At 44.4% G+C, this 23,744-nt stretch overlaps 7 protein-coding genes across 7 annotated transcripts; 4 read left to right on the forward strand and 3 right to left on the reverse strand.

The window, feature by feature from the left end:
• Nucleotides 1–173: 173 nt before the first annotated feature.
• V865_003077 (uncharacterized protein) lies at nucleotides 174–1,818 on the forward strand (the record flags this gene model as incomplete). The annotated part of the gene is made up of 9 exons (XM_066226876.1): nucleotides 174–210; nucleotides 287–309; nucleotides 374–807; nucleotides 870–948; nucleotides 1,021–1,109; nucleotides 1,164–1,235; nucleotides 1,303–1,390; nucleotides 1,457–1,636; nucleotides 1,699–1,818. 9 exons carry the CDS (start codon nucleotides 174–176, stop codon nucleotides 1,816–1,818), a joined length of 1,122 nt encoding a protein of 373 aa, XP_066082973.1.
• Nucleotides 1,819–2,365: 547 nt separating this feature from the next.
• Nucleotides 2,366–5,817, forward strand: V865_003078 (uncharacterized protein; the record flags this gene model as incomplete). The annotated part of the gene is made up of 12 exons (XM_066226877.1): nucleotides 2,366–3,295; nucleotides 3,436–3,724; nucleotides 3,804–3,851; nucleotides 3,919–4,033; nucleotides 4,100–4,193; nucleotides 4,285–4,691; nucleotides 4,762–4,848; nucleotides 4,947–5,033; nucleotides 5,131–5,190; nucleotides 5,263–5,332; nucleotides 5,411–5,485; nucleotides 5,557–5,817. The coding sequence occupies 12 exons, from the start codon at nucleotides 2,366–2,368 to the stop codon at nucleotides 5,815–5,817; spliced, it is 2,523 nt and encodes an 840-aa protein (XP_066082974.1).
• Nucleotides 5,818–6,199: 382 nt separating this feature from the next.
• On the reverse strand, nucleotides 6,200–8,178 carry V865_003079 (NADH dehydrogenase [ubiquinone] flavoprotein 1, mitochondrial; the record flags this gene model as incomplete). The annotated part of the gene is made up of 6 exons (XM_066226878.1): nucleotides 6,200–6,357; nucleotides 6,452–6,771; nucleotides 6,874–7,420; nucleotides 7,487–7,620; nucleotides 7,696–7,726; nucleotides 7,845–8,178. The coding sequence occupies 6 exons, from the start codon at nucleotides 8,176–8,178 to the stop codon at nucleotides 6,200–6,202; spliced, it is 1,524 nt and encodes a 507-aa protein (XP_066082975.1).
• A 432-nt stretch (nucleotides 8,179–8,610) lies between these two features.
• Nucleotides 8,611–9,240, forward strand: V865_003080 (uncharacterized protein; the record flags this gene model as incomplete). Its single annotated transcript, XM_066226879.1, has 2 exons — nucleotides 8,611–8,871; nucleotides 9,058–9,240. 2 exons carry the CDS (start codon nucleotides 8,611–8,613, stop codon nucleotides 9,238–9,240), a joined length of 444 nt encoding a protein of 147 aa, XP_066082976.1.
• Nucleotides 9,241–9,470: 230 nt separating this feature from the next.
• On the reverse strand, nucleotides 9,471–10,310 carry V865_003081 (uncharacterized protein; the record flags this gene model as incomplete). The annotated part of the gene is made up of 6 exons (XM_066226880.1): nucleotides 9,471–9,583; nucleotides 9,664–9,765; nucleotides 9,857–9,880; nucleotides 9,948–9,994; nucleotides 10,071–10,195; nucleotides 10,287–10,310. 6 exons carry the CDS (start codon nucleotides 10,308–10,310, stop codon nucleotides 9,471–9,473), a joined length of 435 nt encoding a protein of 144 aa, XP_066082977.1.
• Nucleotides 10,311–10,841: 531 nt separating this feature from the next.
• Nucleotides 10,842–16,211, forward strand: V865_003082 (uncharacterized protein; the record flags this gene model as incomplete). The annotated part of the gene is made up of 20 exons (XM_066226881.1): nucleotides 10,842–11,840; nucleotides 12,158–12,466; nucleotides 12,535–12,687; nucleotides 12,767–12,796; nucleotides 12,872–13,226; nucleotides 13,286–13,416; nucleotides 13,485–13,613; nucleotides 13,674–13,970; nucleotides 14,032–14,349; nucleotides 14,411–14,441; nucleotides 14,496–14,686; nucleotides 14,765–14,865; nucleotides 14,941–15,021; nucleotides 15,090–15,144; nucleotides 15,201–15,225; nucleotides 15,282–15,351; nucleotides 15,439–15,542; nucleotides 15,637–15,778; nucleotides 15,862–15,988; nucleotides 16,080–16,211. 20 exons carry the CDS (start codon nucleotides 10,842–10,844, stop codon nucleotides 16,209–16,211), a joined length of 3,780 nt encoding a protein of 1,259 aa, XP_066082978.1.
• A 376-nt stretch (nucleotides 16,212–16,587) lies between these two features.
• On the reverse strand, nucleotides 16,588–23,599 carry V865_003083 (uncharacterized protein; the record flags this gene model as incomplete). Its single annotated transcript, XM_066226882.1, has 7 exons — nucleotides 16,588–16,970; nucleotides 17,036–18,352; nucleotides 18,420–19,173; nucleotides 19,230–19,882; nucleotides 19,948–21,442; nucleotides 21,500–23,346; nucleotides 23,443–23,599. 7 exons carry the CDS (start codon nucleotides 23,597–23,599, stop codon nucleotides 16,588–16,590), a joined length of 6,606 nt encoding a protein of 2,201 aa, XP_066082979.1.
• Nucleotides 23,600–23,744: the final 145 nt, after the last annotated feature.

Below are 23,744 nucleotides of genomic sequence, written 5' to 3' on the forward strand. Positions count from 1 at the left end.
TACCAACGTCCGCCTAAAATCGCCATTGACCGTTGACCGGCTCAAGATATTTGGAAGGATGCCGTGCCGAACGAATCCATCGACTTTTCAATAATGTTGTTGTATTTCATCACCGCATTCTACGATAGCATACCCTCATTCATTGATTGATACTAGAAAGATAGACGGCAAACATGTCACGAAGAGATATGGGAAGGGTAGTGATGGATGGTAAGTCATCAAGTGTAGAAAACCTCTAAGATATACGACTAATGTCTGATCTGATCTTCTGTTCTTCCTCGAATAGTCGCATTCTTCGCTGCATCGCAGGTAAGCTAACAGCGATGTCCCTAACTTCGGCTACTAAACATAAAGCTTACATGATGTCTCTCAGGTCGCACTCTACTACGCACTCCGATACGTCCTATCATCCCTTGATGGCGGTTCACCTTCATCTCGATCATCCAAAAAAGCCAAAGAGAAGGGCAAACTCCTACTTTCCGAGACGGGTTTGACAGACAAGCAGCTATCCGAGTTAGAGTTGGACGAATATGAATCGACAATAGCAGGAGAAATAGTCCCACCATCAAAGATAGATGTGACGTTCGATTCGATAGGTGGTTTGGATGAAATTATCAATTCTCTCAAGGAAACTGTCATTTACCCCTTGACGTTTCCTGAATTATTCGCATCTGCTGGAGGAGGATTGTTATCTGCTCCCAAAGGTGTGCTGTTATATGGGCATCCAGGATGCGGGAAGACGATGCTTGCGAAAGCATTGGCGAAAGAAAGTGGAGCGACTTTCATCAATTTACCGTTATCGAGTTTGTAAGTCGGCTTCTCATGCTATGTTCTCCGTTGGCGAGAAAAGAGCTGATGAAATCCTACAGAACGAACAAATGGTTTGGAGAATCGAACAAATTGGTGGCGGGTTTGTTCTCTTTGGCTAAGAAGGTACAACCTAGTATAGTGAGCATACTTGAAACACCTCATCAATGTCAATCGAAGGGACTGCTGCTTACGTTCGTTTCCTATCTTTAGATATTCATCGATGAGATAGATTCTTTGTTCCGGGAGAGATCAGCTGGAGATCATGAAGTGACAGCAATGATGAAGGCGGAGTTCATGACGTAAGTTGGCATAAAACTACTGTCAATGTCAAGCTGATCTTTCCTCTATCATAGTCTTTGGGATGGGTTGACATCAGGAACGGATACACGTATATTGGTGCTAGGTGCTACGAATAGACCGAACGAGTGAGCAGCTCGCAGTCGAATACCCCTCACTGGGAAGCAAAGCTGACATGAGGCATTACCATCGTAGTATCGATCCTGCCATCTTACGACGAATGCCTAAGAGATTCCCTATAAGGTTGCCGAATTACGACCAGCGTATAAAGATCTTAACACTTGTCAGTTCATTCATATCTCACGGACAAATCCCGAGTAAACTAACTGAGCATTGTAACATCCCTCAGATGCTTGCTCACACCACCCTCGAATCCCCATTCATCCCTCAACTAGCACTCAAGACCGATGGATTGTCAGGATCAGATCTGAGAGAGACATGTAGGAACGCAGCTATGGTACCTGTACGTGAGGTGATGCGAGATAAAGGTAAAGCAGGTAAAGAAGGGTTAGAAGAGGCTAGAAGAGAGGTAAGTAATGACCAAAAATCTTGCAAAGTTTCCATATGCTGATCCCACTATATTTGTTTCAGGGCTTCAAATTACGTCCACTTCGATTGGATGACTTCAATATACATGATTCCCATGCGTATGCTCATGTTGAGCCTAGTCGCAAACAGCCGCCAGGAGCATATGGGGATGCATTGGATTAGATAGATTTGCTGTATCTATGATTATGTGTATACTGTACTTCTCTCATCGATGTATGGTACTCGACGGTCGATATCCGATGTTACATTCGAGTGCTCGGTCTTGGGTAACATAATGTCCCAGGGGCAGAGAGGGATGGCGTAGGCCAGGTTGCGTAGATGTCGATCGTTCAGGGTACAACACGGCGGCTGACTTGTCCGGAGAAAGCAACACTGTACACTGAATTCACGGACTGACTGTAGAAGGCACACATTGGTTACTGACCATGCAAGCAGTTTAACTTTCCCCCCATCCTCTCATTCTCTTCGTTTCGCGTACTGTATCATCCACATCAGCCAGAGCTCCCCCTCCTTACCTCGCGTGTTCTGTGACCTGTCGCTCTTCACGATTACCGGCATACGGGTATGGTGATCTTACTCACCAATCTATTTATACCCTCAGTCACCTTCTTTTGACACTCTTCAACTTTGATAACTCGACAAAGAACACTTCCCTTGTATCTCCTCCACGTCGCCCACAGGTCCTCACCTACAGGCCAACACTTCTACAATGCCTCACTCTCAGCCCTCACCTCGAGTACCTTACCGCGCAACGTCCACACCCCCTCGTTCACCCCTTCATCTCCCGGCCGTCCCATCCTATCGAGCCCCTCAGAGGGAATATCCGGAATCGCCCACATCAGGAATCGAGCGCAATCGTGAACTGCACATCAAACCACCTGTATTCAGTCTGGGTCAACCTCCTCCTCCTCGAAAGCGACATCTACCTAAATATATCAGATCACCTAAAAGGGCTTTGGTGTATTTGGTGTTATTGGGTTTGTTGGGATTTACCGTAAAGACGGCGTACATTCATTTGAAGGGAAAGAAGGTATTGAGTCTAGGATGGAATAAGAGAGGAGGAGAAGGGTTCTTCGGTGGACTTGGCCAGAAATCACAAGAGGAGGAAGAGGAAGAATATGACGATGGGTTATGTAGATTCGTTTCTCCCGTTGAAGCTTATCAAAGGGACTTACATCGTCTACGATCTTTATTCCCAAATTCCCACATACCTTCCTCACCTCACCATCACATTCACAACCATAATCATAGCCATACGCACAGTCATCATACCTATTCACCTACAGGTCATCTAATAATCTCAGATGATCCAGATGCTCCTCATCCAATTCCTCAATTATTGAGTCTAGGAGAGAAAAGATGGGAAGAATTATTATCAAGACAAAGTCGGACTCTCTCAGAGGCCGTTAAGGAATATACCAGGAGGTATGGACGTAAACCTCCAAGAGGGTTCGATAAATGGTGGGAGTTTGCGATGGAACATAATCTGGTATTACCAGATGAGTATGATAGGATCAATCTAGATCTGGCGCCGTTCTTTGCATTGCCTAAAGAGGAGATGAAAAGAAGGATGGAGATGGTAGAGAATATGGAAAAGACTTTTACACTTGTTATTGAAGATGGACAAGTAGAGATTGAGGTGGGTAGTTTCTCTTTCTGTTTGACCTAACTATCGAAAGGATATATTATATGATGTATATCATACTATCTCAAGAACCCTTCCTCTGACCATCACCCTCGCGAATGGTATATTGACATGTTCTTTGTACATTTGACCAGATACGTGATCCCGGAGGACTCAAATGGGGTGGAACCCTCCCCCGAGCGCACGAAACTTCCAATCTCCTCAAGGGATTCATCAAATACTTACCTAACATGAAAGCTACCTTTTCGATATTTGACCAACCTCAGATATACCTATCCTGGGCTAGAAGAGGGTCATTGATTGATTTGGGACTACGAGGGGAAGTAACGACTCATCTGCATGAGACGGATGATAGTGAGGTGAAATTAAGTAGGAGTTGCGCACCGAAAACGAATTTCAGAAAAGATGCGGGATACTCTGAGGGTGAGTCGACATTGCCTCTTTGTCTTGTATATTCAATGAATGTGATAAGTCGAGATGCTGATTGCGTTTGGGGTGATAGGCAAATCATTCATCTATGATAGTTTGGAAGCTGGAGATCCATGTCAGAGTAAGTCCAGCTCGCCCTATATCTGCATCATCAATCTAGACTGACCTGGCAATACCGTCAAACTCAGACCCCTATCTAATTCCTTTACATGGATTGACACTCGAACCTCACGGTCATGATTCCTTACCGAAACCTCATACCCAGCTATTACCTTTATTCAGTCTCGCCAAAACATCGATCAAGTAAGCCCAATTCTACCGACACTTGCCTTTTGATGCAATAGCTGATAAAGGGATGAATCTGTGCAGCTCCGACATCTTGGTTACTCCCTTGGATCAGTTCCATGATAATCCCGGTAAAGACCCTATATGGGAGGAGAAAACCAGTTCAAAGCTTGTTTGGGTGAGTTCATTCACACCGATACCTTGACCCATGTGTGATTCAAGGATATCTAGAGAGGATTGCTGAACTGACATTTGATATTCTCAAATAGCGAGGCAGTCCAACGGGAATATCGATGATGAATCGAACATTACTATGGCGGCAATCCCACCGTATCCGATTACATCACTTTGCAGCCAACACCTCGCAAGATTTAATGGAGTTCATGATACCTGATCTTGGACAAGATCAATCATTTTCTGAAGAAGGGGATGATCAGCTGGGAGATGAACATCGAAGAGGCAAAATACAATATCACGCTTCTGCTCCTCCATCTGATACTTCGTTGAGGTCTGAACGACAACGGCAGGACAAGGAAAGGAGAAGTATGAACGATCCGCTCACTTCGCTAGAAGATGAATACTCGACGGAAGAAGTCATGAAGTTTTATTATGATATGAAATTGTCTGGTCAACCTATACAGTGCTCTGAAGAGGATGGGACTTGTGAGGATATGAGGTGAGCGCATTCTCTGATCTGCCACAAATTGGATGATCGAGCTGATGCTGGATTACATATTGTGTGACAGACGAGAGATCCAGTGGGCAGGCCATCAAGGTGCAGAAGAATTGAATCGACATAAATTCCTCTTGGATATAGATGGGAATGGATGGAGGTGAGTCCTGTACTCACTACCGAGCACCAACCCGCCAGGTTTTAAGGTCAACGCAAGTGTCCAATAGCTGATTGATTATATGGTTGGTTATATGACAGTGGTCGATTTAGAAGATTGATGAGTACAAATTCGATGGTAATCAAAATGACAATGTTCACCGAATGGTTTCAACCTCACTTGATACCGTATGTCCCAAGCCATTTTAACTTTCGCCATACTCATTCGATACCCAAGATATAAAAGGGAATGCTGATGTTTTGATTTGATTGATTGGTGACACAGCTGGTTCATGTACGTTCCTGCCAAGTTGGATTTCTCAGATTTGACCGATATAATGGCATTGTGAGTTGACCCCATCCCTTGAGGGCGTATCTGATATCATAATACTCAACTCGTTCGATTGTTCCATCGTAGTTTCCGAGGAACACCTAAACATCCTGAACTTGGGTTTGACGAGACTGCAGCTGCCCTAGCAAGGAATGGGGTGAGTATAGCCATTGTCAGGGTTTGGGACACTACTGATATAACTGACTTGCGTTGTTGATCTTGGATACTGTCATAGCAATGTTTCGTTCAACGTATGTTCAGGATGGAAGATCTTCAAGCATACATGATGAGGTTGTTCCTTGAATATGCGGTGAGTCGTTCATCATATGTTAGAACAGGGCAGAAGTATCTTGCTGATCGTTGTCGATTCGGGATGTATAGCGTATAGCAGCGGATGAAGGTGTAGATATGGATTTCACGTTATCCGATATTGACATCGATATCGATATCGATAATGAGAAACAAGATGGATCAGCCGATTGGGCAGAATCTGAGCAGAACGAGCCGCAATCGACTATGTTTGATGATAACTCCGGTGTTATGAGTCAAGATGGTCAAGACCAACCCAACGAAGAATATGCCGAGTCTGAGGAAGTACAGATACTTCGGGGAGAAGATATAAGTGGGGAAAGGGATGAGTGAGCGCAATATTTTGATACTGGATAAAATAATTTTCGCAATTTTAGATCTTCACAAGTACGGTATTGTTACATAGATTCTCATGGCGTGTAAACCATATTATCATATTCATAAATTCCTTCTTCAATAACGTTTCATATTCTTTGCTTGGTCTTGGTGTATAATTTGCCAACATGTTCCATTGCATGTAATTCTCACCTTATCTTTAGACCTAGAGCTTTGACCGATGAGGCCGTCCAGTACAAATCATGTGGGTTATATGCCCCTTATCGCAGGCACTCCGGAAGAAATGCTGGCTGAACATTCTTGATTATACAGATATATATGTATCAAAATGCATGGAAAATCGAAACCTACATCCGACTCAAAATAAAAGCCAAACTAACTATGAGGCAGAGATCTGAGCGATATTTCTATGAGCATCACCACCTAAATTATCAGGTAAAGCGTATCTCATATCAGCCTCCGATAACAATCTACCACCGAATAAAGTTTGTCCGTTCTTGGCGTGGAAAGCTGCTAGACGAGCTTCTACTTCTGGTCCTATAGTTCGATCCAATAACATATCAGCTTGTGAACTCATGACAATATCTTAATTTGATCGAAGCCTGAATTATGTAGGGGACGAATTACTCACTGAAATGCCTCATCAAACCCTGAATAGGCCAAGCAGCCGCATCACCCAACGCACAAATCGTATGACCTTCAACCTGTTTGGTCAACTCCAATAACATATCAATCTCCCTTTCCTGAGCTCTTCCTTCTACCATCCTATCCATCATGTTCATCATCCAGGTCGTACCTTCCCTACAAGGTGTACATTGTCCACAAGACTCATGTTTGTAGAATTTAGAGAATCGAGCGATGGCAGAGATCATATCAGTCGTTTGGTCCATTACTATCACTGCACCTGTACCGAGGGATGTTTGAGCGTCTTTGAGAGAATCGTAATCCATCCTGTACACGACCATTTTATTATTAGTGTCTTACCTTCCCTATATGTCATGTGGTAGTGAATAGGGAATTGTCTTTGATAGATTAGATGGATATCACACTCACAATACCTTCTCGCAATCTTCTCTTGGTATGACAGGTACCGAGCAACCACCAGGTATAATACCTTTCAGATTATTCCAACCTCCTCTAATACCACCACAGTGCTTCTCCAACAATTCCTGAAGGGGGATGGACATCTCCTCCTCGACGACACAAGGGTTATTCACATGTCCAGATATACAGTACACTTTGGTACCGGAGTTTCTATCTCTTCCAAACGAGTTGAACCATGCACCACCTCTTCGAGCGATGGTAGGTGCGACAGCAACAGTCTCGACATTTGCTACGGTAGTTGGACATCCGAAAAGACCGACATCGGCAGGGAAAGGAGGCTTCAATCGAGGTTTACCTTGTTTACCCTCGATAGATTCGATCAAAGCTGTTTCTTCACCACAGATGTACGCTCCTGCACCTCGATGCAGGTAGACGTCGAAATCGTATCCTGATCCACAGGCGTTCTTCCCGATCAAACCGGCCTTGTAAGCTTCGTCGATAGCTTGTTGAACATGGGATGCTTCTTGGTAGAATTCTCCCCGGATGTAGATGTAGGCTAGAGAGGGAGAATATATCAGTATAAATGTGATTGTGCTTCCCTAATAAGGCCATACGAACTCACCTGCATTGGCGTTCATACCTCGTCCAGCAACTAAACAACCCTCAACGAGCTTGTGGGGATCACCTCGCATGATCTCTCGATCTTTACATGTTCCAGGTTCACCTTCATCCGCATTGACGACGAGGTATCGGGGTCTGTAGTCGGGGAGATAAGTATTATCAGCATGAGAGATATTGAAAAGCAGTATGATGGTTGAGGATTCAACTCACCTTGGATCCTTCTCCCATCCAGGTTTGTTCACTAAAACAACAAATCGTCATCAGCAAAACAAGATCGATCAGAAAGACGGATGAATACAATCCTCCCGCATGGATAATAGCCATTGATCCAGGGTGAAGAAGCGAAAGTGATAACCCACTAAAACTCCATTTCAAACCACTTGGAAACCCAGCCCCACCTCTACCTCTCAAACCTGAATCTTTAATTGTCTGAATGATCCAACTGTCACCTTTCAGAATGATTTCTTTGGTTTTATGCCAATCTCCTCTACTTTGAGCACCCTTCAGACCATGATCGTGTTTACAGTATAAATTGGTGAAGATTCGATCTTGATCTTTCAATCCTCCATAATGTCTTACAGGAGGGTCAGATACCGTTGCCAGCGATCGAACGGCGATCCTTGAGGAAGAGGAGGCTTTGGATGCGGAGGAGAGGGAAGGGAGGGATCGTATTATTGCTCGTGAACGTATCATCTTGTTTTGAGTGTTGTTGTTGAGTGAGACAAGAAGTATACGATACGATCTGGATAACGACCCAAATGTTCGACAAGCTGAGATGGTCGATGGTGGTTAGTTGGTGGTGGGTGGTGATAATTGAGCATCTCCTCGTTGGCTGAGGATAACATCTGGTACTCGATTGGATGGGATCAATCACACGTGGCGGATATACTCGGATGCGACACAATGTGGCACCACATATACCCATTCACCAGTCTGTTTGTTTTGTCCCCCTTGTGCTTGTCAAGTGGAGGTGGTCCATGCTAGGAGGAATCCTTTATCCTGCCTCTGACCATATTGTGTTGATGGAGGCAGCCCACGATCTGTGAATCTTATGACCCCTTACATCCCTATATTGGACGATCCACATCCAAGAGTAGCGTCAAGTCCTCTCTCCCCCTGACCAGCATGTCACCACCATCCTCGAATATCCTTCTTGATCCCATACCAGAGATCCGCGCAGCGTTAAAATCCAACTCGTTCGGAATATCTTCATCTCACATAATAGAAGAAAATTCGTTTCCTCTCACCCAGCAGGACTTGGAAAGCGTCAAGGACGAGTCCAGAAGCACTGGTACGACTGGTGTACGTGTAGTTGGACGAGCGGAATTTCAGCTATTGGGTGAGGAAGGGAAGGTTGGAGTGAGGTTGGACAGGAGTGGGTGGACTGTGAGTTCAGACTTCATCTGTGACTTTGGCCTCTCATCAAGTCATGATGTACAAGAAAATCATAGTCTCATTATATATGGTACAAGCGTATTTTACGGAACTTATGCATCGTCGGATGGATATGTCCTTAAATATATGACGGTCATTGCTGAGGTCTTTCCCTCTTACGTTCATCCAACACTGCAGGTCGAAACCATACGAGAATCGTCACCTTCTCAGATACATCAAAAGCTCAACAAAACGTACGAAAGCTTGGAATCTCTATTGATAGACATCAGTGAATCGTATGTGAGAGAAATGAACAATGAGATATGGAAAAGGTTCGGGATGGATAAGCACGAGGACGATCAGCAACAGGAGAATATATAGTAATAAAGCAGTGAACATCTGACCTCCCCGCAGAAACAGCTCTCTTTGCGAACAATCAAGTGAACAGCGTAGTTTTTGAGAGTAAACCGTCGGCATTATCAACCATGTAGAACTGTTGTAATCGTATATATCCCTCATGCAAGCTGCAATTACGATCCCAAACCAAGAGTGGTGCATCCTCATATGTCTCCTAGACCTATCAAGAGTATATATACAGGTTATTGTAATCATTAATCCGATTTGGGTTTACTGAGAACTCTGTGAGAGGATTCTCGGAAAACATATTGTTTTGAGCCTGGTTGACCATCGGCCGGTGGGGGAGTGGTGATGGTGTCGATTTGGGCTGTGTGAAAAGCATAGGCATGTTAGCATTGGAAAGGTGAAATGTGGAATTAAGAGAAACAAGTATAACTTGTGACTCACCCTCAACGTAGAGTAATGAACCAGGTTGTAATTTCTCGAGAGCCTCGGCAGCCCTTTCTTTGAAGTTGAATACGGTGAACCAGGATGATTCTCGGACGGGGTCTAGGGGGACGAGATCAGTCAGCTGTGTCGTTTCTCGGCATGGCAAGAGGTACAACTAAACAGTCTATACTGAACGAAGGCGAATACTCACAACCTTGTTCATCAAGAACGGGTTCTGCAAAAGCAAGTACATGTCAATATGGTGTCTGCGTTAAACAGATGATGGTAGCCCATCCACTCACTTCCTTCAGCATCTCTCTTACCGGGCTTGGTAACAGCAAGGGAGTATCTACGAGTGACATCACACAGCATCAGCTCGGTCCTGTACTCCATAAATATGATGGGTGTAGCTGAATTCAACGTACCTGTAGTAATCTTGACCACCGCTGGTAGTTCCCTTCTCAGGGGCAGCACCAAGTCGACCCACAAGTTGGGCTTTGGATACGAATGATCTGCTTTGGGTTTGAGCTTGGAGAGGAGCTCGAAGGGACTACATAACGTGATATGGTCAGTGAAAGTGGAGGAGGGGAAGACGCGTCGAGAATGAGTTAGAGGAATATAGACAAGCAGAAAGGACCTACTTTGAGAGCAGTTGATCGGAACATATTAACTGGTGATTTGTAGTTGTGTAGTATGCAGGGGAAAAGAAGAAAGAGAATCGATGAGAGGATGAACTAGTATCGTTTGTTTACAAGAGCAGATATATATATGTGTTTAAGGAGAAGGAATGTCATTCAGCAATCACTCACTCAATCAACTCATGTTCATTTCCCATTTCGGCGCGTGAGATAGGCAGTGGGTCCGTGCGCATGTCCCAACTAGTACGATATTGGGTGGCAACTTGATTGTACATCCTACATCGTACCTGACCCCTGCATGGTTCTCACATGGTGTCATCCGGTATATCCCGGTATATCTCCGCTTCAATGCCCAGCTTGTGGCAGCTGATTGTTTGCGGGGTAAGGTTAACAATGGTGTGGGGTAAAAACACGAAGAACCACACAAACCTCATCACGACAATACAAAAGCACAAAGATGAGATGGACAAACATCAGAGATAGCAACTCACTCGTCTCAGTCAGTCAGAACATATCACAAGTCACCCAGATGGATGGTGAACCACCATAATCATCGCAATGTCTCGCTCACCTTTAGCTTCACACTCACGCTCACCCTCGACCCAAGCTGAGGCAGGTCCATCACGCCAAACTCGAAACACCTCCCGAACGATAACGGTTGATGACGAGATCCCGCCTTCGGACAAGGACCAAGATCTGGACGAGCTAAACACAAAGTCGGGTCAATCGTCGCCTCATCATGATATCGTATCGTCCGACCCTCTGGCATTCAGCGAGGGAGGTAGTCCGATAAATATCAAGAAGGATTTACCTAATCACAATGAAGGAAATGAAGATGAATATGGAAGGAATGAGAAATCGTTCGATGATACTAGACATACAAAAGGGGAAGGATCGAAGAATCTCATATCGTACTCACGAGAGCGGTCATTATTCACTTCGAAACCATTGCTCAAACATGATGACGAGAATGAACGATCGAAGATCTCAGTAAAATCGATATCTCGTCTTCATTCCAAAGTGAACTCTCGCGGAGGTTCATCAACCAATCATCCCACTAGCACTAGCACTCGCAAGAAACGAAACAGACCTGCTTCTGAGGTGAATGATCAAGATGAACCTATCATCATCGACTCTGATTCGGATCTAGTATCAAACTCTCACAGAAGAAGACCTATCGTAGAAATACCTTTGATGCCTTTGAACGACATTCGAACGTATCTACACCTCAGGAGAAATACTGAAAACCCCACTGAGAGGAGTAGAATGAAGTTACCTGGTCTAATCTCCGAGTCGGAATTGCACTCTTCAAGTGAAGGTTCTTCCGTCGTGATCATCAACAAGAAGAGGCGTAGAGAGTCTTTTGTCTCATATGGATATGAAGATGGAGATGGGGATGGAGATGGAGAGATGAGCGAAGATGAATCCGATATGGCGAGCGACGAGATCGCGTTAAGAAGGAGTGGAAGATCCGGAATGAAAAATGGCAGAAGAGGGTCATATGAAGATGATGGTGATAGTGAGATTGCTGAAAGGACCAGAGCGAGACGACCTGTTGTGAGTTTCTGATCTATTTCATCTGCCTAAGATCGATCTACGGATACTGAGACGAAGCGAGGAAGAGAGATAAGATGGAGACGAGGCGAAATTGGAAGAGTTGCAAGTGATTTACCCCAGTAACGCTCGTATCCTTTGTCGGAACACTTTCAGACAAAGGAAATGAATTGGACAGATACATTCTATCCTTTCATGTTTGTCATTCTTTCTGGCAGTCTTACCATTTAGGTCTGGTCACTTACGTCCTTCTCTACCCTGAATCTTCTTTTATCTCTTCTTTCGTGGACTATCGGCTGACACTACCACAATTCGAGCAGATTACAACTCGACAATCATCCCTATCGACCTTTTCCAGTACCGACTCAGATTCAAGAAGCTACAAAGCCAATCCCAAGGGTAAAGGCAAAGCTAAAATGGGGAATAACACCAACAAACGTAAACCTAAAGCCTTGTCCAGCGACGATGACGAATTCAACTTGATTTCCATGTCGTCGGATCAAGACGATACCAACGAATCTGATGTCTCAGACTTTAGTAAGTCCAACAAGGGTAAGGGGAAAGGAAAAGGAAAATCCAGTGGAGGGAAAGTGAAAGTCACTCAGGATGAATTGTATATTCATAGAGGGGTAAGCTCCAATTCGATCTCATACCTGTCCAGCTAGTGTAGCTTACTCAACAACTGTGATTTTGGTAGTTCTGCGAAAAGTGCTCACGAGAACCTGCCGACGAGATTCTCGACAAAGCGAAGAACAGGAAGAACAGGAAGAAGAAGAGAAAGAGGAACAAAGAGGATGATGATATGATAAGTGACGAGGAACTGGCAAATATGCTGGAAGGGTGGTTAGAGGTGAGTATCGACTATTCAGCTAAAGAATCGAAATTACCGCTCAGTGGACGTCCTAGCTGATGATTGGACTTGGATACAGTGTGAGAAATGTGTAGTGTCTTCTCATTGGGTATGTCTCACATAAAATGAGCTGGAGATTCATCAACGGTAGGAGTGAGCTGATGATACTTGGTGAAAATCGTAGGGATGCCTCACACCGACACAAAGAAAAGACGTCCTTGCGGATATACGAGAACGTGAAGGTACGCCTGCTGAGGGTGAGAAACCCAGAAGAAAGATCGCGATCGACGAAGCAGCCACGTTCGTCTGTGCGAAATGCGCACTCAATCCTGATTGTTTCGTATGTCACAAAGATGATATCAAGGAGAAAACTTCCATTGCGTCAGACAAAAAGGATGTTACGAAAGGTGGAGATGAAGAAGATGACAAAATGGAGGTTGATAAACCTGAGGATCAGAAAGATGACAACGACAAGGATGAAGAGGAGATACCGAAGTTTAGATGTTTCAGGTGTAAACAATGTGTACATTATGAACATTGTATGTCATCTGAACATTGCTGAGATATGAGTGACGGTTCAGCTGACGATCATGAATAGTGGACGTACCTCATTCACTTGGCGAGAATCCTTCTCTACCTGAAGTAGCTTTCCATTATCAGCATAGAACTGAAGAAGGAGATGCTTGGATTTGTCACCAATGCAGGGCATGGATCTGGACTGTTGACATGGTTAGTATTTTGTGACCATGCTAATGGGATAGCTAGAGAGGCACATTGTTAATTTATATCTACCATAGATCATCGCCTGGAGGCCTTCTCCACCTAACGCGATTGAGCCAGAACTCGAAGAAGATGAAAAAGCCAATTGGAAAGATCCTTTACCTCGAGAATATCTTGTCAAATGGACAGGAAGAGGATTCAGACACGTAAGTCGAGCTAGATCTCGTTTCTCGTATGCGTAACATCACAGCTGACACCTGCTTCAGGTCACATGGGTACCCCATCCATGGTTACAAGTACTCTCATCGCCACGACTTCGTCACTTCCTTGAGAAGGGTCCCAACCTCGATCTAATCACGGATGAGACGCTAGCTGCGAAAGGAGACGAGATGGCTCAGCCTACTATCTCGAAGTTGACTGCTGAGGACGATCAACTCTCAGGTCGGAAGAGTGGACATTCACTTGAACATGGTTCTGCAAGCCAGGAGGGGAAGAAAGAATGGAAAGGTATTGGACCTGGTCCTGAGAAGGATGCGGAGAGCAGTCTACCGATCGAGTGGAGTGTGAGTATTCTATTCGGGCGTGGATAATGGCTGCCTGGCTAATTTAGAAGATATATAACAGACGATCGATCGAGTCCTGGATGTAATGCTTCTACCACCTCGTCAAAAGGCCAAACCTTCCACGACGAAGCGCGGGAAGAGGATCATGTCTACTTCACTTTCCGCTTCAGCGTCCGAATCCGGTCAAGCTAGTTCCTCAGCAGTCGCACATGGTGAAAGGAGTCCGGCAGATGAGATGAGGAGGCAATACGGATTGAGAGATGGTCAGAAACCTCCTGCTGAGATGCAGATGGATATTGATACTTGGGAAGAGAAAGCTGGTAGGGAGTTAGATGAGGATGATGTGGACGAAGTGGCTGGGTTGGTCACTTGGTGCTTCGTAAGCTAACTGTTCCCGGTTGAAACAAAAGGGGTGAAGCTTATCAGCAATATATTGATAGGTTAAGTGGGATGATCTGCAATATGATCAATGTGAGTTGGTTTTAACTCAGTAGCGACGGATACCAACTGACCTTTCTCGAGCAGCTACTTGGGACACACCACCGCCTACAGACTCACCCTTATATCCAGCATTCAAGCATGCCTTAGCGAGATACCTACGATCGAGAAAGATTGAAATTCCCGTTCTGACCCCTGATCAAGTTAGAATGCGTGATACCAACGCTGAAGGGTTGTATGTACCGCCTACTAACCAACCGGACTGTATCGTTGGGGGGGTGAGTGAAGCTTTTCAATGTTTTCAAACGGCCAATTTCGAGCCTAAGGAGGCTAACCTATGGACTGGTCGGTGTTAGCAACTCATGCCGTTCCAGATGGAAGGATTCCAATGGTTATTATACAAGCATTTCAGAAGAGAGAGCTGTATTTTGGCTGATGATATGGGATTGGGAAAGACGTAAGGCTCAATTCACCTAGATCATGGGTGTTTCCGCTCCTTGTAGAAGCTGATTTATGGCGTCACTTATGATAGAATTCAAATTGCCTCAGTATTGGGATATCTGGGTTCAAGCAAGTATAAAATATACCCGTGTTTGGTGGTTGTTCCCAATTCGTACGTCGTCAATCTCATCTTCATGGTGCATCCATATTCCGTAAGCTGAGTATCATTGTTATATTCAGAACTATCACTAATTGGGTTAGGGAATTTGAGAAATGGGTTCCACATATGAGAGTGGTGAGTTGGCGTGCTGGTAGAGATGATGTATGGCGAATAACTGATAATAAGCTCAGGTCCCATACTATGGCGAATCAGCTTGTAGGCTTTTCAGTATATAGCCAATAAAGAATTTTTAGCTGACCTTTCATTTGTAGCTCGAAAGATTATCAGTAAATATGAATTGTATCACAAAGGAATGCAAAATAAGGCTGAGGGGTTGAATGCGTGAGTGTGTTATTCGTACGCGCAGCTAGTCAAATGACTTGCTATCTATGGAGTTCCCAGCTGATATGGAGCTCGCGTCTGGATCAGCCATGTCGTCCTCACCACGTACGATATGATCACAAGGCATGATTTTAGGATATTCAGGAATATACCTAGATGGGAGGTATTGTGCGTGGATGAAGGGCAAAGACGTGAGTTCTTGTGTTCATCCATTCCCGACGATGCATGAGAAGTTTTGATACTTGTCATATGCTGACTTGCCAATACTTGATCACTCGTCATCAGTTAAATCAGATACAAATGTGATATTCAATCGACTTAAAACGCTCAACAGCGTTCATCGAATCTTGTTGACTGGTACACCTTTCAATAACAATTTGAGAGAACTATTCAATCTGCTCAACTTCCTTGATCCTACTACTTTCAGGTCAGTACGGTTCCACCAAATCAGCTTTATCTATATCAACGACATCAAAAAGAAGCTGATCAACCTATTTTAATCATGGATAGACAATTGGAAGATCTAGAGAAACGATTTGAAAATCTGAACGAATCGCTCGTAACGGAATTACACGAGATGATCAAACCTTATATATTGAGGAGAATCAAAGCGGATGTATTGAAATTGCCGCCAAAGGTGGGTTATACCTACCCCTTTAGAGTGCAACATAAAGCAATACTTGAACTGACGTTGATGTTGACATTAACGTTGATCTTGGGAATGGCAGATCGAAATAATTGTTCCTATCTCATTGACGGCGATTCAAAAACAGATTTACAAGGGTGTGTTCGAGAAAAACTCTGAGTTGATCCAGGCTATTCTGAGAGCTAGGAAAAAGAAAATGAGGTTGGGTAGATAGGTCGGCACGACAGTAAGAGAAGAGAGAACTACTATGATCATTCTTCAAAGTGGATTTGATTGATCGATTATGATGAATTTATCAGATATTGACGAGAAACATATACATATGATCGATCACTGTAATCATCAATGCATTATCATTATTCACGATGATCTTTCAACGAATTCATGCATTTGATCTCAATTCCATTTCGTTCTGTCGTGAATTCATTATTATTATACTATCTGATCTACAATTTACATGTCTCGTCTTCTTTTGATGATTTACATATCTATGTATATTTTATATCTATGATGAAACTGATTATTTTTTAGCAAGAACAAGATGAATTAATGATACTATATATATATATACAATCTCCTTCCAACTTCTACTAGGCATTCCTCAACTCTTCCATCCTCTCATACATTCTCTGTTCAGCCGCTTCTCTTAATTCGTTCAAATTCCTCAATAAAGATTTAACACCTTGATAATCGAGGTTTTCAATCACCTTTTTTGATTTCACAGCTTCTTCCAACATGTTTAATATCTTGGTTTGTTGGGTATTTCGTTTATTAGGTGATGCTTTGATCTTCTCTCTGATTTGGCTTTGGCTTTGGCTTTCGGTTTTGGTTTTAGAAGGAGATGAAGTAGAGGTTGAATTGGTAGGTGAGGGGGTATTAGATCGTACTGATGATGATGAGGCCGAAGGACCACTTAGACCGGATCTGATTAATGATGGTCGACGTAAGATCGAAGAAAGATCTTCAGGTGCATCTACAACGAGGGGATTTATATCAGCATATACTCCAGCTGTATCGGTCGATAAATATCAAACTCACCATCGAACCTTCCATTTATACTCTCACTCCACACTTTACTACTAGTACCTTGAGAAACCCCAGCTATCAATTCATCTTCCTCCCTCTTCCTTCGTCTTGCAGATTCAGGAGATAAAAGCAACTCGTCCTCCTCTTCTTCGTTATCAATCTCAATTGGCTCTGGCAATTCAACTGATCGTGAAGGTGAAGGCAGCGATCGCTGTGATTCGGTAGTTTCTTCAATCTTGGATCTTGACTTCCGTCTTTTGGATCTTCTAGGTTCTGAATCGATCTCATCAACTTGAATCTCAGGTATGATGGCTCGTCCTTTACCTTTCCTGTCTTCTGATTTAGACTGGTCTACAGGTTCAGGTTCAGGTTCGATCCCTCGCTTTCGCTTACTGCTTCTGATTGTCGTCGAAATCGCAGAAGCGTTGGAGGCGATCGATTCAGTTGAGATACTCTTACTTAACGATTTTACAGGTTGACTTTGAGCTGCGACTGCAGCTTGAGGTTGCGATTGAGATGATGAGCTTTCCTCGGTATCATCGCTGATAGAAGCAGTGGCAGAAGCCGAGGCAGGAGTCGATGATCTTCGCTTTTTGTTGTTCCTACTCTTCTTACTCTTCTTCGACGTGACTTTTTCTTGGCTCTTCTCTACACTTGGTTCGAACTGAGACGTATCCTCAATCTCCTGTTGAAGATCATTATCCGCTGCTGGCTCAACTTGCGTAGCAGGAGGAAACAGTTCAGTTGGCGAGGGTGCGATCGAAGGCGAGAAGAAAGGCAACGACTGGACTCTCGATAACCACCTACTCGCAGACGTGAGTAAAGAGGGTCGAGAGGGTGATTCGGTAGATGGGGTCGGCCGAGCATCGTGAGTGAGCTCGGATGTTGATTGAGCTACCGATTGAGAGAGTGCTGCAGTGGTCGGAATAGGTTGAACCTCGAAATCTAGAGCGACCTCATTGGGTTCCGGTTCTGGCTCAGCTACCACATTCAGCGGTGCGTCATATTCGAATTCTGACTCATCCATCGGTACTTCGCTAGTCGCAGGGGTCGGTGTACCTTCAATCACATCTTCCCGTACCACTTCATTCTGTTCTTCCTTCATCTCGACTTCAGGTCCAGCTGCTACAGCTGGTGTATGAGTTGAAGAAGGCTGTGGTTGTGGTATCCCTTTTCGTCTATAGTATCCTGGACTGGGTACCACAATTATACAATCTTCACCGTCCTCATCAACTTCGGAATCTTCCACCAGAGGTGTGATGGGTACTTCAGGTAACGATCGACTATTGGGAGGAGGTTCAATCTTGGGTCGTCTGGTCTCAGGTAAAGCTACATTATAGAAAAAAAAAAAAAGTCAGCTGTATATCTTACAGACTGTGTGCGCAAGCTAGCTCACATTGCATTTCCATACTTTCGTCCACCTCAACACCAGTGACTGTATCAGTCGACTTTCTCTTTTTGGCCTTACTTTTACCTTTCTTACCAGCCTTCTTCGTCGCTTTGGATCTGGTAGCTCGAGTCATAGCTGCCGGACCAAAAACGTCTTCACCTTCTTGGCTCACTTCATCCTTACCATTGGTGACAGGCAAGGGGGTAGGCGAAGGAGGTTCGATAGTATCCTTCGTGGCATCTACCAATACATCCTCTTCTTTTTCTTGTGGCTGCTCATTGTCAAGCTCATGCTGAAGTGGAAGTTGAGGTTGAGGTTGGGTAGGTTCGATAGATTGCGAGATATCAGCATCATATTCAGGATTCGTCAATTCGACTTCCATCTCAATCTCTATAGGTTCTGGCACAGTGGGTTTAGGTAACTGCTGAACATGAGGGAATCTTGCCAAGCTCTCTTCTTCAGATAATTGACTATCGCCTTCCAGTCCTGGACAGGTGATCATGCCAGGAACAGCCATCAACAAATCTCGAAGGAAATCAGCGACATCTTCTGAATATTCCAATCGACCAGATGACGCAGTACCAAAAGTCTTGTTCCAGAAAGATTGGAAAGTGATTGGTACGGCTGATGAAGTAGCTCTGGAGATTCGAGGGATATACAATTCAGCTAGAGAGTTGAGTGTTTCAGAGTTGACGGGGAGTTCTTCGGTAGGCATCGAGGATGAAAGTGTATCGAGAAGTGAAACGTAGATCACGTCGAGCTACAAGTTGACACACGATAAGCTGTAATCATAGATAGTTGCGACATGAAGCTCACCTGTTGATTCATTTCTCCCTCTACTACTCTTTCCCTATCCTCTAGCCAAATTGCCAACCCACTTTGAACAGGTTTCAAAACCTTGCCAACGAATTGTTTAGGTGTACTCTCCAACGCTCTAACCAGGTTGTTCAGCAAGTCGAATACAGCAGGTGAGAAATCCATTTTGGTCTGAGTTTCATTCTGATTATCAGACACAGGGTACGCCTCAACCAGAGCGTTATTGAGCAAAGTGAGGAAATCGGTAGGAACGAAATCTTCATCTGAGATATGCCAGGGTGATGCCTGTGATCCTTCGGTAGTAGGAGTGGTGAACGACATCCATGAGATCGCAGAAGCGAGACAAGAGAGTGTGATAGTTGTCGAACTGGTATTTTCACCTTCGCCAAGGAAATCTTCCAAATGACCTGCTAAAGCTTCTAAGACACCGCAATTTGATCCAAACCTCTTGGCTCGGAATCGCAATACGGTGACTTTCAGTAGAGTTTCCCAGATCTCGAGATCGGATTTATCAGCTTGACGATGCCAGTATGAAGTGACTTGTCGACCTCTGAATGGACCTGAGAGTAAGGAGACTAGTAGAGCACCGGTGTGGTTGGTAGATGAAGTTGTGGAGGATGGCTGAAGGTCAATGATTTGCGTCCATTTGGTGGCTAAGAATAAGGACGATTGTCAGCTATATAATACCTATCAGTTGGACCGGGAAAAGGTAGCTTACCCAGCAATCTCCAAATATCTATTTGTATCTCCTCACAATCTTCAAATAGGAAAGGCATAGCATTCGTGATATCGCCCAATAATTTCCCAGCATAGCCAGGCAACGAGCCTATATCTAACATGTTCGAAACTAATCTTTTGAGTTGGTATTTCGACGACGGAGAAGCAGAAGGTAAATTCGATCGTAAAAGTTGACCTAGGAGTGTACCAGTGACAGTCGGATATCCATTGGCATCTCCTCCAAATGCATTCTGGAATATACTTGGATTGCTTTGCTCTGAGGCGGAAGAAGGTAATTGATCTGGTCGAAGTCTGATAGATCCCAAAATATCTTCACCCAATACCTCAACGGCCACATCGAACAGATGAGATATCATACCAATCCTCAATTCATCTTCGTCCAGGAGACACCGTCCCTTCTCATCTATCTGACTTATCGGTACGTAACTCTTGGGGTCTCGATTGAGTATCTGAGCAAGTTGCGTTGTGACAGTCTGTAGACCGACTAGAAAAAGGGGTGTAGGAGGCGCATGAGCGATTTTAGCTGATTTCAGAGCCGAAAGAAGGTTTTTCCATATAGTCGATAAAGGTCTTGGGATGATTGGTACACCATTGTCGTTTCTAACCCACTCTATAGTTGAAGGATCATTTATACCATTTATGCTGGATAAAGCTTCCTCAAAAAGGGTTAACAATCGACCTAATCTCTTCGCAGCCCAAAAATGGCCCCAGGAAGGTATATCGGAGGGCTTCAGTTCATCATCTTGAATATCGTTCAATAGATTTGTAAAATCGGTTTCTTTCTCTTTGAGAAATACTTCTCCACTCATATATCGGGTGACCAGTAACGTGTCCAAGCTCCACTCAGGTCGGGACTCGCAAGTAGGTGAAGTGATAGCTTCCAGTATCTGCCAACCGTGAATTGTCAATCTGTCGACACCGCAGATAGCGAAGAAGGATCTTATCATCGGATTGACCACTTTCTCCCATGCGATATCAAGTCGAGGCAATTTTAATTCTTCAGGCGATAAGTCAGGTAGGACCATCCCGCCATCTGAAGAAGGTAATCCTGATATCTGACTCATCTCTTTGGCAGGTAAATCTTCATGATAGAGCGCGATACCCGTGTAAGCGTATACAACAGCCGTTGATCCGAGACCACAAGTGACGAGCCATTGCAGTTTCTTGCTCTTCTCTGATCGTTGCCAGACACAATGCGATTCTACGCCGGGTTTGGGATTGGTTAATGCTCGAGCATAGGATGCTTTATCGGTTGCTTTGGCGAGAGCAAGGTTAACAGGGAATTGGATACTGGCAGTTCGTTGTTCGACTGTCTGTTGAGATGATGCGGCGAATGGTTTGTACGAACATGTGATATGACCATGTTCAGTGATCGAAGAAGCGAATCCGGAAGAGAGGTAAGCGTGAATGGCATGATTCCATGCGACTCGAGCGAGGAGAGGTCGTACAACATTGGTCGAAGGTTGTAATGATCGCTAAACGGGTCTAATGTCAGTTTACCAAGCTATCATCTAGATTTTGAGGCAACTCACATCCATGATATGATCGAAACCACTTGATAATCCCGAAGAAGCATAAGCGGAACCCATAAGAGTCACAATCACACTCCAAGCAGCACAAGCCCAGTGGACGTCTGTAGTAGAACCGACGGTATCCTTGAAAATCTGCTCAAGGGAATGCCATTCTAATTTCTTCTCGCCATCTTTGCCATAGATCGGCGCTTGTTTACCAGGAATTTTCAAAGCGCTTTTCAAATGACTGACTATGAAAAATTCACTTTTCGAAATCAACATTTTCACTTTGATCCAATTCTCCTTGATGACTGGATTACTTGGATCTGCCATCAAGGCATTCTGGGTTGTAGCGAGTAAAGTGAACTTGGCTCTGGCGAAAGCTGAAATGGCCAGACCTGCTTTATATCGAATGAGCTGAGCAGGGCTGACCATACCTTTCAAACAGGTCGATAGTAGATCGGCATAATGAGGGAATAAGATGGTTGGGTAATTCGAGACCAGATTCGTCACTGCGTTATAGCCTTCTTTCTTAATTGCACTTGGACCTTCTTTACCCGAGATCATATTCCCTCCCATTGATCCTAAATTATCCGCCATAGCACCTTCCAAAGCTCGAACGACTTTATCTTTGACCGGCTGTACACATGCTGAGGGGATATTCATTTGAGCGAGGATGACAATGGAGAGGTAATATGTTCGTTTAGGATTAGGAGTAGGTAATTTGGGTGTTCGAGGTATTATCATCACTTGTTCTAACATTGACTGTAGATCTGCTTCACTGAAGCATGAGAAAAGGCGAGGTGAATGAAAGGTAAATGCGAGAAAACGAAGGACCGCTGCGCCGACACCAGAGGCTTCTCTTCGATATCGTACTTCCGACTCTGTATATCCCTGTCGAGCTGCTTTCGTAGGTGAAGATGATTTTGGACCTATGCCGGGTGTGGGAGAAGGTGTGAATCGACCGCGTTGGCCAGTAGAAGTCGGTGTGTAGTCACGAAGAGGCGTCAAACCTCTGAACGGTGTATGATCCCCTTCACTGGAATCCATCTCACTATTTGGTAACTTGCCTAGCAACCTTTGTAAGTCTCGCTGGATTGCTCGAACCATAGCGGGCGCTTCATCTTTGATAGGTTGTGTTGACACTCTAATATCATCTACTTGGGCTGTTGTGAGGGGCTCGGCGTTATCGTTCTGGAATGGTATGCGTGTCCGTAATCGTAATGTGAGGGTGTTATAAGCTTCTTCCAACGTTAACAGATCTTCTGCACCGTCCAATACGATACCGATTAGAGAGGAAGTGGATAAAGCACCATCTTCTTCAACATTCTCTTCCTCTTCGTCTGAACTATCACCATCTACGATGATATCTTCATTACCTTCCGATGAGATTGGTTGTCCAGGTAAGTTGGTCGATGAGGTACTATCATCTGAACTTGGCATATCGTCTTGCGCCCTCCCTTTCCCTTTCCCATTCGTATCTCCAGCTGCGTTTCTCAGTATAGCCAGCTGAAACGAGTCCTTAGCCAACAGCTTAGGTCTCTTTCCGCTCACTAGTAGTCTGGCGGCCTCTTTATTATTCAAAGTACCTTCTTCGACCGAAGCTGCTAATCTGATTTGCTGAACCACGCGTGATTTTAGGATACTCCGTACTAATAATGGTGTATCTGACAGATTACGACTCTGAGGTTTGCTTCTGGAGTGGGATGGTGAATCGATGGGTGTCACGGGATCGGAGTATGATCGAATGGATGAAGGGACTTTGGGTGTTAGATGATGGGTAGGTGAAGGTAGGATTAGGTCGTCGGAATGGAAGTATTTGGTATCTGTCCGAGGAGAGAATATCACTCCTCGTCTATTGATAGCTGCTAGTTGAAGAAGACAGTTGAAAGTTAGATTAGTTTACTTGTTGTATGAAGAGATACATAAGATGTGATAAGATGTGAAGTGCTACGTTGACTCACGAATGGTCTTACTTGGTCCAAGCGGTATTATCGGACTAGACGATGAAGCTACCAAAGCTCCATCTTGCATCATAGGGGATGATGAGCTTGATCCTACATGCGTATCATCGTCGGTATAGAAGGAGACATGAGAGCGATGTGATGCGAGGGTTGACATCTGTCTTTGGTGACAGGTGGGATAGTGTCAGTGTTGTGTCGGGTGTCGCGATATGAAGGTTGGTTGATTGATCGGTGAAGTTGATAGATGGAAAAGGACTAGGCTACAATGATGGGCTTGGGTAGTATTGAGTGAGGAAGTAGTA

This window comes from Kwoniella europaea, chromosome 1 (assembly GCF_036810445.1).
Source record: "Kwoniella europaea PYCC6329 chromosome 1, complete sequence".
Classification (NCBI taxonomy): domain Eukaryota; kingdom Fungi; phylum Basidiomycota; class Tremellomycetes; order Tremellales; family Cryptococcaceae; genus Kwoniella; species Kwoniella europaea.